Genomic DNA, 20,048 nt, shown 5'->3' with positions numbered 1-20,048 from the left:
GCTTAACTTATTTATTTGTGATGTAGCTCCTAAAAGTGATCAGATTAATCAGAGACTGAGCTAAATTTCATTGACCAGCACCTTTATGGTGCCATTGGTTTGTTACTCGGTGTTTTTGAGGTACAAACTAGTTCGGCCCGAACGCCGCTAAATGAAAACTCGCTGAGAACATCTAATTTTATCTCACAGCTATATTCATGTCCTGAACCTTCTTTACTTTTGTAACTGAAAGTTGGAGGGTTGTTTTTACAAGACTTCATGAGGACCCTTTTAAGGTTGTTCCTGCTACCATAACGGTGCTGCAATAAGTAGAGCAATGATCATGGTCGCAGAAACACCTCTAACAGGCTCTTGCTAAAATCTTGTAAATATAACTCTGCAACTTTTAGCAGCAACAATAAAGGAACAATAAAGGTAGAACATTAATAAAAACAGTAAGATAAAGTTTATGTTCGTAGCGAGTTTCACTTTAGAGATATTGAGACCAAATTGGTTTGTTACATTTGGCTTAGTTTTTGTTTTTCTTTTGAATCAGTCTTGGGTGCTACAACACAAATAGATAAGTTAGGTTCAGGTTCATTTTTTTTTTTGGAAAAAGGGGACGGTACCCCGGAGAATTTTATACCATCAAAAAACGAAGAGTACATGGGGGGATGATTTTTAGTGAACCATCCGAAACACTTTTACACTTTCTACCAAACTAGAAAGCATAGAAAATAAAACATTCACCATAATTCATCCCTATACAAATAAAAGACAAAGTCTATACAATCACCAATACCATTTCTATAAGACCTATGACTCATAACCAATTGAAGAACCACCTACAAGAAATGACATTTTAAATTCAAAACACAATGCATACCTTTATACTTCAAAGTGATCCATATCCTTGGGCATGACTCTAAAGAATCCTGCTCTTGATCTTTCAAATCTTTTAACTCTTTAATCTTTGACTCCCTTTGACTTTGCTCCAAAAGACACACCAACATTTCCAGAATGGGATACCTACAAAGTTTAACAAACAAAAAAACCAAGTAACAATATAATGTTCTAATTTTACACATATTCCTTAATATTCCTAACCAATGACCACGAACATTTTGACTAATATAAGTCAAACCTGCATATAACCAAAAAACCCTATACCACAAGATCCACCTACATATCCAGCAGTAAATTGACTCAACCATTTAAACTAGTATTTATTTGAACTTAATTAATAATAAAAAATCTAGAATTTAAACAACTGACTTACATTCTCCAGTTTTAGTCTTAGATTCATTAGTTATACGTCGATCATTCACCTTCCCATCTATAAAAAACCTCTATTTCACAGAGCATTACAGAATATTGCGTAAGCTTAACTCTCTTAGCATGTAAAAAAAATCATTAAACAATATTTAATCACAGGTTAACCAATTAAGCGTCTTAGTTTTAGCAAAGCATGACTTTCAGTGATATAGCCAAAATTCTGAGTAACAGAAAAAATTAAAACAATTCAATAATAAGGAATAAGAACATAAAGCAAAACAGAAAAGTCATTATAGATAAGTAGATACTTTATATATGCTTCCTCTCAAATACTGAATGAAGTTTCAATGTCTCTTAACAGCTTTTGAACTGTACTCGATTCTTAGTGTGCTAAAATGTACCAATTTTGGAGTTTGGTCCTATCAAGGGACAGTTGTGGAACTACTCACGAAGTCACATCCATATGTTGACGCAGATATATCTATTTATGAAGATTAGCTGTATAATATGATATATCAAACATAAGATTGTCTTAGCTAGTAGTTTCAGGTTGTCTCCTAGCTGGTCTTCTGACATATTTTCTCACTCTTTCCTTAATGATCTGATCTTGAAATCTTCTCTTACATTTTATTCTTGTAACATTATGAAGTAGCAATATGATTAGTACTTATACCCAGTATTCTATATACCACGTGTTTATGTAATAGGCTAAGGGACTTGTAATATAGAAGTTGTCGGTTAAAGTCTTAGTTTTTTGGAACTCTAGTGTGGTGTTATGGGGTTTATTGTCTGGATGGACTAATAATAAATGCAAATCTCAGCATTTGAGGAATAGGTTAGACGTTATACTGACTGTTCGGATAAGAGATTTGTTGACTTTTGCTTTTGTGGTGCTGAAAGATCAATTTGATAAAGCAAAGCAAACTAATCTAAAATACTGATATATTGTAAAGGACTGCCGCAAAAGTATAGACCTCTGCTCATCAAGATCAAAAAGTTATGAATTTAGAGGTTTATAAGTTCAAATAGTTATGAATTTTGAGGTTATAAGGAATCTAATAATCATTTTGTTTAGGGTCACCAGTTACTACCATATCTTTCTGTTGTGCTTGATTATTACTTAGATGTTATCTTCTTAAGTCGGTCATCCTGGTTATTAGATTCCTTTTAATTGCATTGAAATAGATGAACTAGGCTTGAGAACGTATATAGTATTTTAATTGAGATGGTTAAAAGTAAATTGTAACCTTAAAAGTTTAAGCTCCTTGATGATTGCTTGAAATCGTTAAGAACTTGTACAGACATGATTCTTATGATTCGTATCCCAGTTCAAAATGTGTTCATTTTCTGGTCAAAATGGGTGTGTTGGTTTGACCTTCCATTTTATTGAACTTTGTAAATAAATAGATATAAATAATTATAAATATCAAGTATGATTACAAAAACACTAGTATAATCTTTTTTTAGTCGAACGAGTTAGTGTGTTGTAAGCATTTGACCAAACATTTGATGATGCTAAGCGTGTCTGGTTTGTTTGACCCAGCTTCACTTTTAGCTACCTTTTATGTGTTATCTGCTCAACCTGTTATCATATCATATACAACCTAGATTACCCGTTCTCATATTAATAGGGTGAAATTGTCACCTCTAGTTTTTAATGATTTAATATTCTATATTTTTTATTATAACTCCGTTTATGAGTTAGTACACTGGTTTTTGCCCACTCTAATTTGTATATATTTGTTATCAGCCGGTTCTTACAATGCAGAGGTCCGTATGCAAAAAGAAGACACCCGTTAGTAAACTCCACAGTAGTTTCAGAAATTAGAACATGTCTCGAGGTTGGAGTTGAATTCAAAGGAGAACTTTTAAATTTCACTAAGGATGGTACCCCTTTAATGAACCGATTGCGTATGCCTCCAATATATGATGATGATGATGATGATGATGTAATCACCCATATCATAGGGATTCAGTTCTTCACACAAGTTGATCTTGATCTTGGTCCACTACCGGGGTCCACCACAAATGGAAACTTTAAAACCGTTGACCGATTTCGTTCCAGCCTCCTTTCTTGCCGGATAACTCCAGACGGGACCCTCAATTCTCCCCGTGGACTCTGCGGGATCCTTCAGTTAAACGATGAAGTAATTGTTGAGATCTATATTAGGATATATTATATATTATATAAATAATAAATAATTATACTACGTATTAGTTTCCTAGTTGTAGCTATATTTAGTTTCCTTAATATTGTAGGACTCTCAATTGGGTATATATACCCATCTCTGTAATCCTTCATATTGATTAATAAAATAACCGAAGTATTCATCTTCAACCAATTTAATATGGTATCAAGAGCAAAGATTCTGAAAACCTAAATCAACAAATTTCACAATCGTTGGTTAATCATACCGATCAATCCAAAATTAATTTGTGGGTCTCTGTTTTTGACGTTAGACAATAAGAAGAAAGAAGAGGAGATTGGCACTTTTTGTTTCTTGTTCTTCCTTCCAGAAAACAAATTCTTTGATTTGCACGTGAAGAGCAAGAATTAACAATTTAATTTTGCTTGCTTTTTTGATTTCCGTGCATAAAGAAAATTTAGTACAGCATAGTTACGTAAGAAATTATTGCTTTCAATAAATTGATTCTTGTTTTGTTCTTGTGCAGCGAAAAAAAAAGGAAAACAAAAACACAAAAAAAAGGAAGAGTTGCAAGCATATCTTGAACGCTAAAACCCAATCGTTCGTTTACACTCCGCAAACCCTAAAACCCAAAATCAATCAAACGTATTTTTTTTATCACATCAATGGCAGGCGATGAAGCAGAAAGTAGTACAACATCACCAATCGACATTACCTCTCCTTACTTCTTAACCCCAGCCGATCAACCAGGGCAAAATTTCGTTGGCGATAATCTTCTTCGTGATGGAAATTACAGTGATTGGAAAAGCGAGATGACAAACGCCTTGTTTGCCAAGAATAAATTTGGATTCGTTGATGGTTCAATGCCTATGCCGAGTAAAGAATCTAAATATTTGGTTATATGGCAAAGGTGTAATGCCATGGTCAGGGGTTGGTTGGTGAGTTCAATGGTTCAAGAAATTAAAAATAGCGTTAAGTATGCACTTATAGCGAAAGATATCTGGGATGATCTCAAAGAAAGGTTTGACAAGGAGAATGCTCCAAGAGCCTATGAATTGTGACGAACCATCACCACTATACATCAAGGTAACATGACCATCTCCGCGTATTATACTAAACTTAGGGGTGTTTGGGATGAAATACAATCGGTTAGTCCTACACCGATTTGTACTTGCAATGGGTGCTCTTGTAATCTTGGTAAAACCCTTAGTACAATGCGTGATAAAGAAAAACTTTATGACTTTCTGATGGGATTAAACGATGAATATGGGACTATACGATCACAAATATTGAGCATCAACCCCCTGCCCTCTTTAACTGCTGCGTTTCACATGGTTAACCAAGATGAACAACAAAGAATGGTGGGCAATTCAAGAAGTATAAACAATGATGTTGCTGCCTTCAATATTTCTGGGCGAAACAACCGAATTAAATCAAGTAAGCAGAATCAGAGTTGGAACCCGAGAGATGATAGGGACAAAAGTGAAACTTGCACTTACTGTCAAAAGGAAGGGCACACCGAAGAAGGTTGCTTCGAGGTCATCGGGTATCCTGACTGGTGGTCTAAGAAAGCAGCAGGGTCAAAGAATCAAACTCATCGTTTTAAAGATCAACCCAAAACTGCAGTGGTACATGATGAGACCGCAAATCTCTCAAGGGAAGATATTGAATATCTGTTACAACTAATAAAGGTGTCAAAGGCTAAGGACACAAAACCAATCGCTAATACCGCAGGACTTACGTTCGAGGAGCCTGATTGGGATGAGTGATCATTCTAAAAAAATAAAAAATCAAAAAATCAAAAAAAAATCAAAAAAAAAAATCAAAAAAAAAAAGGAAAGGAAGAAGACGAAGATCGGCGTGGGGATGAGCCGCCTAGCTTGACTAGGTTCCAAACCCTGAGAAAAAAAACAAAAAATCAAAACAAAACAAAAAAAATCCATGGCGAACCAAACAAGGTTCAAGTTGAACTGGGTTCAAGTCATGGAGACTGAATACTCCTCGGCGAACCAATGAAGGTCGAAGAAGACTGGGTTCAAGTCTGGAAGATAAAAACTACGGGCGAACCAAACAAGGTTTAAGAATGAACTGGGTTCATGTCCGGAGCTTGATGATCAAAATAAAAAAAAATACAGAGTATTCGTCTCTGATTAAAAGTCAAAAGGTGGAGGAGACTACCGATGGAATTCTTTCGTGTCAAGTTGAATGTTCGAGATCCTCCCATTCCAACTTGCGGGGGAGTGTTGAGATCTATATTAGGATATATTATATATTATATAAATAATTATACTACGTATTAGTTTCCTAGTTGTAGCTATATTTAGTTTCCTTAATATTGTAGGACTCTCAATTGGGTATATATACCCATCTCTGTAATCCTTCATATTGATTAATAAAATAATCGAAGTATTCATCTTCAACCAATTTAATAGTAATTACTTTACAGATTCTTTCACGGTTGACTCCTCGAGATATTGCGTCTGTAGGTTCAGTTTGCAGGCGGTTTTATGAGGTGGCGAAAAACGAGGACTTTTGGAGAATGGTGTGTCAAAATGCGTGCGGTAGTGAAACGACTAGGGTTCTTGAAACGGTCCCGGGGTCTAAGAGATTGGGATGGGGTCGGTTAGCTAGAGAGTTGACCACTCTTGAAGCGGCTGCATGGCGGAAGCTAACCGTCGGCGGTGCTGTTGAGCCGTCTCGGTGTAATTTCAGTGCATGTGCTGTCGGGAACCGCGTGGTTCTTTTTGGCGGTGAGGGTGTCAATATGCAACCAATGAATGACACTTCTGTACTGGACTTAAGTTGTACTAAACCCGAGTGGCAACATGTGAAAGTGGGCTCACCGCCACCTGGTCGTTGGGGCCATACACTTTCGTGTGTTAACGGTTCTAATTTAGTTGTGTTTGGAGGATGTGGGACCCAAGGGTTACTAACAATAAAGAAACGAGCAATCAATTGTCATCACAAAGATACTTGTCATTTGTAACAAGAAAGCTGGTCCATACCATCATGCACTTAAAAAAGAAGCATTAAGATTAACAATTAACAATAATTTTAATTTAAAAATAAAAATAATAATAAGAATCCACTTTACACTAGAATCCACTTTTAGACGACTCCTTGCTCTTGTTATTCTTTTTTTTTTTTTTTTTTTTTTTCTAAGGGAGAAACAAGTGACTTGACAAATATAGGGAAAGCAATATGATACCAACTCTTCAAAGACAGATCTATTTTACCTTTTTTATCATTACATAAATGCCAAGTGTTGTCTTGAATGAAATCCAGCTTGTATGCAGGAGTGACAGAACCATACTTATTGCCTTCGTAATCACGTGGGAGCCGTTCCCAACAATTATCGTTTTTCATCACCCATATTGTATGCCAACCATTACAGCTTTTCATCACCCACGTTTGGAGGTCATAACTAGCAAAACAATCATACCATTTGGATATGCATATGCATAGACGTTCTTCAAACACCCCTATTATGTTTCGACCATCATACACATATTTCCTGTCATTAGGTAAGGGGATTTCTTTGAATTTTTCTAGAGATAAATCAAAAGAAAGAATAACTTTCTTCTTCTTCTTCTTCTTTGTATCATCATCCATAAACCAATGAAGCGCCCCATTGTACAAAAAACCAGTACAATCATAAGTATTAGTATTGTAATTTATATGATCCCGGTCTTCAACGAATTTCCATTTAGTTGGTTTTAAAGATTTCCATTGATTTGATTTTAAAGATAACACTTGAAAGCGCATATGATGCTTGGATTCCTCAAAGCCGACAACAACCTTGTAATCATCCGTACAAGAATCATAACCAAAACCCCAACATACTTTTCCCCTGTAATTGTAAGGAGGCATTGGCAATTTTCTAACCTCTCGAGTGGAAGGATTAGTTACTAATAATTCAACGAATTTAAGAGAGATGCAAATAAGGCCATTACATGAACCAATCATCATATAATCACGCAATTTAAGTAATCGGATTCTTTTATATCCATGTTCACGATTGTTATTGTAGCTACGTTTAAGATGAGCATTAACAAAATCATTAGATGATATTAAATTATACCATGACTTACAAACACTCTTGCATCGAACAACATCTTCTACATCCAATCTTACAAGTATCTTTGCAACCACATCATCATCCATTAGAATTAAAAGAAAAAATTGTTTTTTATTTAGAAGAAAAAAAATTACGTTCGATTATAAGAAAATTGCAGTTTAATAGAAAGGAGTTGCCGCTTCTTGGTTTTCTATATTAATTAGCGTAAAAGAATGACTTGCGGCCCAGTTCAGAGATAACTTAGGGCCCAATCTGGTCTATTGTATTAACAGATAACTTGGGGCCCAATCTGGTCTATTGTATATTAACAGAGAACTTGGGGCTATTGTTGTATTCTAAATTTCTAATTACGATGGTAGTCTTTCTGTATAAGTTTCCTAAATCGTTATCGTTATTGTCATTATATTCTAGGACCGTGTTTATGAATCCTTGTTTGTATTGGGCTTTGATGTTTCAAAATTAAAAATTAATCTTGATTCTTGAGCCAGAAAATGGAGGAAGGTTGATAAAAAACAATTGCAAAAAAATACTCACATAAGCAAGATACAAACTAATTTGCTAAAACTCAGTTATATATTTAGGCTACTATTCCCTGATTAATTGGGATCTTAGTTTTTGTCGTGTTCAATTTATTCAAAGTTGTCATTTTTTTTATTTAATTTTTTTAAAACGACAAACACAAAATAGTACAGTTTGAACTCACAACCTTGAAGCAATGAGCTACCTCAATATGAGTAGGTCAATGGTAATTTGATTGTCAAATATACATTTAGTTTGTCAAAGTCAAATTGATTAGTCAAAATATCCGATTTATTCGATCAAAATCAGTGAAGTCAAAATATAAGTTGTTCAGAACGTTCAACTAGTCCCAACTACTCTTATCCTTGACCGATTAGTCATACAAGGTCTAGACCGAGTAGTACCTGACTAGCTAGTAACTTTTACAAATTTAAAATACATTGCTAAATGGATAGATAACAAGATTGAGGGGTACGCGCTACGCGGCTATAAATTATTGATTGCTATTGTTTAAAGATAACGATTGTGAAAGTATTATACAATTCGTTCCTTATAAGGAATGGCTCAGGATATATCCTTATAAGGAATCAGAAGTCGATTTATTGCATAAAACATGAACATATAAAAGAGGAATGAATGTACTATCCCATGAGGTTACTTACAAACTCACGGCTAATATTCAAACGGAGTGTGTGGCTTAAGAAGCAACAATGGTGGCTTAAGAGATTATGATATAATCTCTTAATATTGTTTTTGCTTTACTGTATTGGCATTCCTACTCATCGTGTATTTGCGTTCAGTCTAATCATGTATTAGCGTCCGGTCTCATCCTCTCTCATCCCGTGTCATTACCCATGGAAGTAGTAGACTATAACCAAGCTAAGATTGAATGTGTTTCAAAGATTTAAGATTAGAACAATCGAAATTGTTGATAGTTAGAGGTAAATAGAAGCACATTAGGACAATGACTTCAAAGGTTCATACTTTCAGACATATTACATTCAATATTTGAATAATATAATAATTGAAAAAACCAAAACCAAAGAATATATATAATCAATAATTTAAATACGTGTACTTCGTAGCAATGAATATTCATACGGAACAACTTGGAATATGCTTTACAGTGAACATGAAATCAATTGATTGATGCGCATCATTATTTCAAGACTAAATAAATACTAAAAGTTAAAATTTGGAAACTAGAAAACCACTTCAACAACTATCACATTTTATTAACAGTCAAATACTCAAATCTCCTCATCATAAAACACTATGCACTTTGACAAAAATTTAGTTTAGTTTAGTCGATAAATGGGTCTATATTACCACATTTACATGAACCATGTCATTTAACTTATCAATTCAACAACTGAAGATCATATTAAAAACTTTATAAGCGAAAAGAAAGATCGCAACAGATTAGAACATCAAAATGGTTTCTTACAAATGTTAACTTCTACGAATGCATACATCAATCAGATAGAATATATCAGGAGCAGCCAAATATGTAACTAACCAAAACATAGCATGATTCGTTTCCTGATCACGACCCAAAAACAGAAACCATAATTTACAAAACGCACTCGTTGTCATCATCAAAAAAGTAGATCCCGCTGACCAACTAACAAAACTAACCAAAAAGGATCAACGATCTAACCACCCTGCAGATAAATCAGCCTATAGCAACCAAAACACTCTTATGGATTTAACAAAGTTTAGACTAGTAAATAAAAGACGATAAAAAAAGTACTTACATGTTCGTTGTCTGTTTCGATCTCGTTCTTACAAAATCTCTAGCAATCTAGAACGAATGGAGTACTTCGACATACGGTATTAAATTATGTAGTACATCAAACAACTAAGACAAAAAAGATAAATAGTTATCCGTTTTACAACCCACAAGAAGATTTAAATTATGTAGTACAGACTACAGAGTGTTGACTTCTTGAAATGATCCGATATCGCTGATGAATTATAGGTCTCAAAGTTGCAGTCCATCATCATCATCCATATGCCCATGTCTGTTCATTAACGCTTTAGGTCAACTTACAAAATGGATGGGATGTTTAGAGAAACCTACTTGTCTTTCATTAACTGGATAAGTGAGTTTCAAAGTGTAACTTGTTCATGGCTACCATTGCTTTTCTTGTACCTTTCCTTATCGTAAATTCAAAGTGTTGGCAAAGAATCTGCAAAAGAAAAATCATAAAAGTCTTAATCTAGCAAATATAAAAAAAAAAACATATGGCAGTTGTCTCATGGACTTTATAAACTGAACATCTAATCCCATGTCTCTTAGTTAATGATTTAGGTCTCAAAAGTAATAAACTGCATATTTTCTTAAATAGGAGAATTAGGAGGTTTTAATCTTTTATAGACCTAAATAAACTTTAGAAAACTTTCGACCCATCAACCCTGTTTGATTATTTCATCAAATTGTTGCCCGTTTGACCCTTACGAAAAAAATATAAACTCAACTAGACCCCTTCACTGATAAACGGGTCGAAATTACTACGTATAACCAGGTCACTTACAACAGATGAGAGCAAGCATAAAAAGCTATGCAATGATCTAAATTCAAAGACAAATTTAGTTAATATGTTTGATTAGTAGGCCTAAAGTGAAAGACATTTTGAATAGTATGGACATGAATAATAATGGAAAATACCTGTATCCGTGTAAGATCTTCAAAACCACACTAAGAACATTCACCAGTACCATCACGAATCTTTAAAGCTGACCATTGCACATGCAATATAAAATGATTATACAGTGTTCATTTGTTAATGACAATGGTAACTGCTACCAGCTAGATTTTAGTGGCTACCTTTAGAAACGAATAAGCTATGATATAAAATTCACTACTATGTAATGAAATGTATCACATGTATAGCAACAGATATTGTAAAAAGCTATATCACAACCTAACAATAGGCATTAAAAAACTCAAACAAAACTAAAAAACTTAGTACCAGTACTTCAATTTGTGAAAGTCAAAGTGGAAAAAACTGTTAAATCAAAATGTTAAAATACAACCAAAAGTTAACAAACTTTACTTGCAACTCCCTCACCATCTTTGTAGCCCAAAATATCTAGAAATTCATGTATAAACGTATGGCATAACCAGAGGCGGAGACAAGGGGGGACATGGTGGTGCTAAGCCTCCCCCAATGTCATTTATATTTCTTATATACTGTAAGTTTAACTTCACAAAGAATCTTATTATACGTTGAGTTTTGCACAAAATATATTTCAACTAAACAAACTCTAGGAATAACTATACATACGAAACTGAAATTACAGAATACATACAATCATACTACATACAAACGTAATCACCAATAGAAAACATGAATATTCATATGCAATATAAAAGGATAAACATAAACGTAAAACGATCAAACCGAATTGAAGGGATGAACCGGGCTTGTGTTTGACACAATTCCCTTAAACAGATTCGACGTCTGTTCCCAGGGTACACCGATTCAAAGCAGTGTACTGCCGGACTAGAACACTTGCCTGAAAAGAAGCCGGAGGCGTGAAATTGAGATGAAACGGATTCGGATGTTGATGTGCAGTTTAGTTGTGTGTGTATTTCTGCAGAAGCCCCAAGGAGATGATTTATATCATGATTTCCAACAACTCCAATAATTGAATCACCTAGTTAAAATAAGGAAACCAAGTTGGACAATCATGATCCAACAACTCCAACAAGTGAGTGGGACACAATTGAATCAGCAAGTCAAAAATTTGGACACCAAGTTGGACTAAAATAAATTGTATTGCAAAAACAGGCCTCGCATGGGCCCGAATTTTTGGAGCTGCATTCATGTTCGTAAGTCGTGCTGGCACGCCCATTAATATGTGTCCAAAGTTTGGTAATACCCATTTGTTTTAACCAAAATTTCCAACAAACTTTTCAATAAGTGAACATAACAATACTTCATGCTATCATCGATAAACGTAATGAAGTACTTGTTAACATTCCTCGTTGGAATGGATTTCAAATCACACACATCAGTGTGAATCATATCAAGGGGTTCGGTTATTCGTTCAACTGATTTGAAGGATGATCTTGTTAATTTGGCTTCAACACATGTTTTACATTTATAGTTTGAGTCAATGTGTAAAGTTGGTATGCAATTCAATTTACTTAAGTGACGAATGGAATTAAAATTAACATGACCTAGTCTACCATGCCACACATTAGAAGACTCAAGCAAATAAACAGAACTAGTAATTGTTTTATTAGCTTCAGTGTTAATAACCATTGCATTTAGCTTAAACATGCCATTAAGGGCATAACCCTTACCAACATAAACACCACTTTTGGTCACCACAACCTTATCAGACTCAAACACTAGTTTAAAGCCAAACTTATTTAATAACCACCCAGACACAAGATTCTTACGAATCTCAGGAACATACAACACATTAGTCAAAGTAAGTTCCTTTCCAGAGGTCATCTTCAGGATCACATTTCCTTCACCCTTGATATCTGCTGTAGCAGAGTTTCCCATAAACAACTTATCTCCATTAGTAACCTCTTTAAAAGTGTTAAAGAGGCTCTTATCAGCACACACATGAGGGGTTGCCCCAGTATCAACCCACCATTCTCTGGTATTAGAACCAACCAGATTAACCTCGAAAATCATAATAGCGAGGTCAGAGACCATTGCAACAAGGTTGTTAGCATCTTCAACCATGTTAGCTTGTTTAGAAGTGTATTTCTTTGGCTTAGCGCACTGATCAGCACGATGACCCGGCTGGTCACAATTAAAGCATTTGCCAGAAAACTTTTTCTTCTTGGCAACACCCCCTTTAGGTTCAAACTTGAACCCTTTTCCCTTATTACTCTTTTTAGTCTTCCCTTTGTTCTTGCTACCTTTGAGAATTGGTTGTGTTCAACAATATTAACCTTTGATGAAATAGGGGTAATGCTCCTTTTAATAGCAACTTTGTTGTCTTCCTCAATACGAAGACGGACCACAAGGTCTTCAAAGGTCATTTCCTTTCGCTTATGTTTCAAATAATTTTTGAAATCAACCCAGCTTGGTGGTAGTTTCTCAATCATGGCTGCAACTTGGAAACTTTTACTGATTACCATTTTTTCCGCATGTATGTCATGAATAATGACTTGTAATTCTTGGATTTGAGTCATAACAGTCTTTGAGTCAACCATCTTAAAGTCCAAGAATTTAGCTACTACTCATTTCTTGGTACCAGCATCTTCAGTCTTGTACTTTCGCTCTAAAGACTCCCATAATTCTTCGACAGTCTCTATTGTGCAGTACACGTTATAGAGAGAATTCTCCAAAATATTCAAGACATAGTTCCGGCACAGGTAATCCAAATGTTTCCATGCCTCAACCGCGCTCACAGTTTGAACATCCCCATCAACAAGTTGGGGAGCAGTTTCAGTTAAGACCCTCGCAACGTTCAACGTTGTTAGATAAAAGAGCATCTTTTGCTGCCAACGTTTAAAGTCCACACCGGTGAACTTTTCAGGTTTCTCAGCATGAGAAACTACCGCATTCGTTAGTGGTGCAACTGTCGCAACAGTAGCATTAACACTGGATGAGCTCGGGATTGATACTGTCGCACCAGTATTCGTAGCAGCACCGGTAGTGAAATCCGGGTTTGACTGAGTATTCATTCTGAAAAGAAGTAAATTCAAAACAAAATTAGTAAACAGGAATTAAAGGCGGTGTAGCAAATCTAATTTCACATAACTTTGTAACCTTCAAACCCTTACATATTTATTTACCAAAGTTATTAGCAAATTCCTCACTATAAATCAAATATATGATAACATATCAAATATCTGATTATCTTTAAGCATATAACAAAATATAAATATCATATCATAATAACTAATTAGATCACATATTAAACATGGCAATTCACAACAGTATAGCAATTATACTTAATGATTATATACTCCGTAAATTTGAAACACTAGCATGTAATATTAATCATCAAGATATATCAATACAGGTCCATTATTTTGAGTGTATGCTGCCTTATCTATATCTATATAAGCATTATAGATATAATCATATTATATAATCTCAATAGGTAAAATATTTCAAGTGTCCAGTATATCTATATTTAATCATGCACAATGGACATATCATAATATTTTATCATAATATATTGATAGTTTTGAAACTATTAATTTGGCAACAACGATTTAATAATAATTAAATATACATCAGTTTCGCATGGGAAATATAATAATCATATGCATATGTACACGTAATTTAATCTAACAATAATAATATATATCAGTTTCGCATGGGAACATACACTCTGTTTAAGATTATAGGAATAACTATACATACGAAACTGAAATTACAGAATACATACAATCATACTACATACAAACGTAATCACCAATAGAAAACATGAATATTCATATGCAATATAAAAGGATAAACATAAACGTAAAACGATCAAACCGAATTGAAGGGATGAACCGGGCTTGTGTTTGACACAATTCCATTAAACAGATTCGACGTCTGTTCCCAGGGTACACCAATTCAAAGCAGCGTACTGCCGGACTAGAACACTTGCCTGAAAAGAAATCGGAGGCGTGAAACTGAGACGAAACGGATTCGGATGTTGATGTGAAGAACTTATATACCTCTCATAAGTCTATCTCCACTCCTATGTGGGACAAGATGCATTCCATACTAGATTTCCATATTCTTGCGTCAAACACACAACTTTGAGACTCGATATCTCATTCACATTTTATTCGTTTTGGACACACTTTAGCTCGTTTTAAAGTCCTCGTCAAGGACTACAAAACCCACTAAATAGCCACTAATATATATTACGTTATCATATATTAATATGTCTCCAAAGTTTGGTAATACCCATTTGTTTTAACCAAAATTTCCAACACAAACATTAGTATATTGAGTAAACAATCCAATTATATGTCAATTATATACTCCCTCCATCCCAATTTAATAGTCCACAGATAAAAGGGCACACAGTTTTAGGAAATCCCACTAACTTCATTTATCCACCAATGAAGTATTTCATCTCTCCAGATTCACGAATCAAATATCCTCTTTCCTTTCTATTTATGGAAGTGGACTATTAATTTGGGACATCCCAAAATGGAAAAACAGGACTATCTAATTGGGACGGAGGTAGTATAATTTACCGCATTATACATTGAAATTTAATTTCTTTTTACGTTTTATCATTACTTTACGAAGAAAATAAACTTCTCTCCAAATATGCAGTTAGTCATTTTCGATTGTAAGTTTTCCTTTTAATTTGTCTTTTTTAAAAAATTCCTTTCCATGTAATAATTGTGTTTATAAATAATATAATATAGTCTTAATTATAAGAAATTTATTTTTTTATTTTAAATGTATTTTTCCTAATGAAAATTGTTGCTATTAATGGAGTGTTACCACTTTATGATTACTGGTATTTATGTTACTCTTATAACTTGTTCGATTTTTTATATTGAAATAGAAATCGATGATATAATTACTACAATTGCTTTTACTTTAAAATTGAAAGATCCAAGAATTTCATGGAAATTTTCCTAAAACTCTCCCCTTAGTTCATCTTTGAAATGATCTGAAAACTCTATGAATATCTCTAGAATTATGTATATATTTGAAGTTTCTAATACTTTGATCCTAGTAATCTATATCATTTAATCTTATTCATCAATTATGTAGTAAGAGTAGTATAAATATAAGTAACCTTATTTAGCACAACACACATCAAATTTCTTATATTCTCTCTCTTGTAAAGTTCTCTCAATCGATATAAGTATTTTCATTTATTCCCTTTTGTTCTCTATTGGATACTAAATCGTTGAAAGGTCCGAGTAAGGTTGACTACGTAGTGACTAAGTGTCACACGAGAATATTATCGAGATAAGTCTATGACATTGAGCCCCCTCATCTTTAAAATCTGGCTCCGCCACTAGGCATAACCATTAACATATGAGATGAAACCTACATAGAAAGATATATTTTATATTTACTTATAGTGAAAAAAATACATCCACTTATATGTGTCTGATAATGTTTATTAATTATCCCAACTACATTCTTGTCTCATTAAAAGTCATTTACACTTATTATCCCAAGACAATGATACAATATTATAACATTACAAAGTAACATTAATACAACAACGGTAAAGGAACCTAATTAATATAAGATGCATTTTATATTTACTCATAGTGAGAAAAAAAAAACATCCACTTATATGGCTATATAAGTAGATCAAAAAGTACTGATTCATTACAACTGTCAAAAGTGATCGAAAGATTACCCATAAGATATTTGAAAACCACTGCTTCAAAGAAGTTGAACCGATCGAAAGATTACCCATAAGATATTTGAAAACCACTGCTTCAAAGAAGTTGAACCAAGCCAACCTTTGAGCAGCCTCAATTTTCAAAAACTCAAAAATTTTGACAGTCAAAAAAGACGGTCAACGCTTAAAAAAGTTCAACAACGCTAAAAATGGTAAAAAAAACGGTCAAAAACGGAAAAAAGGGTCAACTTTATATATATATATATATATATATATATATATATATATATATATATATACACACACATATATAAGTCAACTTTAGTCAACATCCTTTTCGACCCCAGTTTTTCCGTTGCGACATTTTGAGGTCGCTAACGTTACGGCCCCGTCTCACGTCTTTTTCAACCTTGTGTACAATCCTAGGGTACAAAAGCGTCTCTTAGTCAATGTGAACCCAAATACCTTTCGGGACCCCTCTCACATTCACAAATAGAATATAGTACTTGTTACTTTCACATCTTGAGGAGTTACTTGTTCCTCATTAAACTTCACTCCAATCTTGAATTCTTTCCCGTATTTCAGCATTTTATCTGAAGCCTCTGGTACGATCACGGGCCGAAGTTTATCGAGCATGGGATCAAGATAATGAGGGAAAAATTTCTCAACCCGAAGCTCCGTCGGGTACTCTGCCTTCACAAGGTATTTCGAATGTGGGTTACTTCCCGCTACCAAAATCTTCCCATCGGGTATCAATGCTGCTACCGAATGGTACAATCTTGCAATGTTTTTTTTGAAAGGCGAGCCCCCCAAAGTGTAACAGGTGGGGATTGAACATGGGTCCCTTTGAAACTTTTCAAGCATCTTACCACCAACCCACTCCTTGGGGTTACAATCTTGCAATGTTGGTTGGGGCCAATTCCTAACTTTCACCCATTGGTTTATTTGGTTGATATAATGTAGGAGTGAAATTCGGGTCAATTGAGTTTTCCCAACCAGCAAAACTTTTTTGTGCACCATTGATCATTAAAAGATCTGCATTATTTCACGTATTGATTTGGTAGACCCTAATTTGCGACACGTGGCTTTCTAATCAGTTAGATTTATAAGGGCCGTTATAAGGACGGGGTAATGAAGTATCATTCTATTAATTAATTTTAATTTCAAAACAAAACGCAAACTAATTCTATCGTCTTCCCCAACCAAACCCTAATTCATTCCACCATAACCAATCAATACAATGGTTAAACCTAACATCCATGAGCAACGAATTAAAGACTTCAATTGCAAGGGAAAGAATGTCATCAAACTATGTATGAGACCAAAGAGGGAAGAGAAAATTAAGGGGTTCGTATGTAGACACGATTTGATGATCTACTTATTCAGGGATGCTGATCGCAATATAGAAATGTACGATCTTGCTATAATCAATGATCATGGAGTACTTTCACTAGTCTTGAAGTACATGGGGTATGATTATTATCAAGTGGGGTTTCAAAACAAACATGGATTATTTGAAGCACATAGCCACGGACAAGATCCCATCCACCTTGCAGGATCAACAAGCCTTGGGTTTAACGAAGGTTACTATTGTTTTAGCGATTTAGATCTTTCATATAGCGACATCAACACTTCGGTTAACTTTTTAAGCAACTACTATAATCATTGCCCTGATGCTCATTTGACAAAAAAGCATTTTTTTTTGCTATGGCAATGGTTGTTCCTGAATGTATTAGATCTATCTGGATTCATCGTGATGTTAGGGTCAATTTACTAAAGGAATCGACTATTTTTGCTGATGAGTGGTATGGGGGTAAAGCACAGCGTTGGGGAAAATTGTCCGATTATTCGGATGAATATAAAAGAAGATGTCCAAGGTTTAATATGAATTCAGAAAAGCTGACCCCACAAGACATAGAAACTATAAAAAATCACGACATGAAGATATTTGGGGACTTTTCAACCCCTTTGGACAAGGTTGAATTGGATATACTGCGTGCAGCTGCTTTATCCCTCTGTGCATTACGTCACAGAGGTACATACCTTTAATATAGAATTTTAATTGGCTTTATGTATATGGACCAAACTTTTACGTCAGAGAGGTACATACCTTTAATATAGAATTTTAATTGGCTTTATGTATATGGACCAAACTTTGACTTATTTGGACCAAAACCTATAATTTTATAGGTTATAATTACAAATATCAAAAAGTTACAGTTGTTATAATTCAGTAGGCTTATAACTACCTTTAGTGGTTTGATTCTTGATGTTATAATTCAGTAGGCTTATAACTACCTTTAGTGGTTTGATTCTTGATGTTATAATTCAGTAGGCTTATAACTACCTTTAGTGATTTGATTCTTGATTTAGAATACTAATAATGAAGTGTAAGAACAAAGATGATAATGGAGAGAAAGAAAGAAACACTTTGTAAGTGTGAGAAATGGTGCAAGTTTAATGCTTGCATTCATGAGTATTTATAGCCTAAAATCTCAATATAAAAATACATACTTTGTGTACCAAAATTGACTATATGTATACACCAAAATTGACTATCCATATCTATATTATTATTATTATTATAACACTCCCCCTTGGATAGCAATTTTATTTTGTTGAAGATCAACTATAAATTACTGCCTCGTTAAAAACCTTGCTAAAGAAAACCCAGTGGGAAAAAACTTTAGCTAAGGGAAAAAGAGTGCAGCATGGAGTTGACTCCCCCTCAAGTAGACATCGCTTCAGCTGTTACATCTTTTGAACATGTCTCATGCCAATGTTATGAACGTGTGTTCTGAAAATAGCAGTTGGAAGTGCTTTCGTGAAAAGATCAGCAGAGTTTTTGCTAGATTGCACATATCTCATTTCAATCTGGTTGTCCTTAATGAGATTTTGAGTGTATGAGAAGAATCTAGGTGGTATGTGTTTTGTTCGGTCACTTTTGATATACCCTTCTTTCATCTGTGCTATGCAAGCTGCATTATCTTCATAGATAGTTGTTGGACTTTTATCGCGTTCTAGTCCACAAGAATCAGTAATGAGTTGTGTCATTGATCTCAACCAAAAACATTCTCGAGTAGCTTCATGTAATGCAATCACTTCGGCATGATTTGACGATGTAGCAACAAGTGTTTGTTTTTGAGAACGCCATGATATTGCAGTACCTCCATTTAGGAATACATATCCAGTTTGAGATTTAGCTTTATGTGGATCAGATAAATAACCTGCATCTGCATAACCAACCAAATCTTGTTTTGATTCGTTAGAATAAAATAATCCTAAATCAGTAGTTCCTCGAAGGTATCGAAATATGTGTTTGATCCCATTCCAGTGTCTTTTGGTAGGAGCAGAGCTGAACCTTGCCAACAAATTAACTGCAAAAGAAATGTCAGGTCTTGTACAATTTGTAAGATACATAAGAGCTCCAATTGCACTAAGATATGGTACTTCTGGTCCAAGAATGTCTTCTTGATCTTCACATGGACGAAATGGATCAGCTTCAACATTGAGTGATCTAACAACCATAGGAGTACTTAATGGTTTTGCCTTGTCCATATTGAAACGTTTCAAAATCTTTTCAGTATATGTTGTTTGATGTACAAGTAAACCATTAGGCATATGCTCAATTTGTAAACCAAGGCAATACTTGGTTTTTCCGAGATCTTTCATTTCAAATTCTTTCTTTAGAAGTTGAATGGCTTCATGGATCTCTTTATTTGTACCTATGATGTTAAGATCATCAACAT

The 20,048-nt window shown here is 34.3% G+C and overlaps 3 protein-coding genes and 1 long non-coding RNA gene across 4 annotated transcripts; 2 read left to right on the top strand and 2 right to left on the bottom strand.

The window, feature by feature from the left end:
• The first annotated feature begins 4,066 nt into the window (after positions 1 to 4,066).
• On the top strand, positions 4,067 to 4,462 carry LOC139887746 (uncharacterized). Its single transcript, XM_071870806.1, has one exon. It carries the CDS (start codon positions 4,067 to 4,069, stop codon positions 4,460 to 4,462), a length of 396 nt encoding a protein of 131 aa, XP_071726907.1.
• A 951-nt stretch (positions 4,463 to 5,413) lies between these two features.
• On the top strand, positions 5,414 to 6,387 carry LOC139887745 (adagio protein 1-like). Its single transcript, XM_071870805.1, has 2 exons — positions 5,414 to 5,476; positions 5,848 to 6,387. The coding sequence occupies exons 1-2, from the start codon at positions 5,414 to 5,416 to the stop codon at positions 6,385 to 6,387; spliced, it is 603 nt and encodes a 200-aa protein (XP_071726906.1).
• A 143-nt stretch (positions 6,388 to 6,530) lies between these two features.
• On the bottom strand, positions 6,531 to 7,565 carry LOC139887744 (F-box protein CPR1-like). Its single transcript, XM_071870804.1, has one exon. The coding sequence runs from the start codon at positions 7,563 to 7,565 to the stop codon at positions 6,531 to 6,533; it is 1,035 nt and encodes a 344-aa protein (XP_071726905.1).
• Positions 7,566 to 9,766: 2,201 nt separating this feature from the next.
• On the bottom strand, positions 9,767 to 11,127 carry LOC139894295 (uncharacterized). The gene is made up of 3 exons (XR_011774907.1): positions 11,058 to 11,127; positions 10,670 to 10,737; positions 9,767 to 10,190 (listed from the first exon to the last, which is right to left on the bottom strand). It is a non-coding gene; the product is annotated as an uncharacterized lncRNA (long non-coding RNA).
• Positions 11,128 to 20,048: the final 8,921 nt, after the last annotated feature.

Source organism: Rutidosis leptorrhynchoides, chromosome 2, assembly GCF_046630445.1.
Source record: "Rutidosis leptorrhynchoides isolate AG116_Rl617_1_P2 chromosome 2, CSIRO_AGI_Rlap_v1, whole genome shotgun sequence".
Lineage (NCBI taxonomy): Eukaryota > Viridiplantae > Streptophyta > Magnoliopsida > Asterales > Asteraceae > Rutidosis > Rutidosis leptorrhynchoides.
The sequence above is the reverse complement of the archived record's forward strand: the minus strand, read 5'-3'. Positions and strand labels throughout refer to the sequence as shown.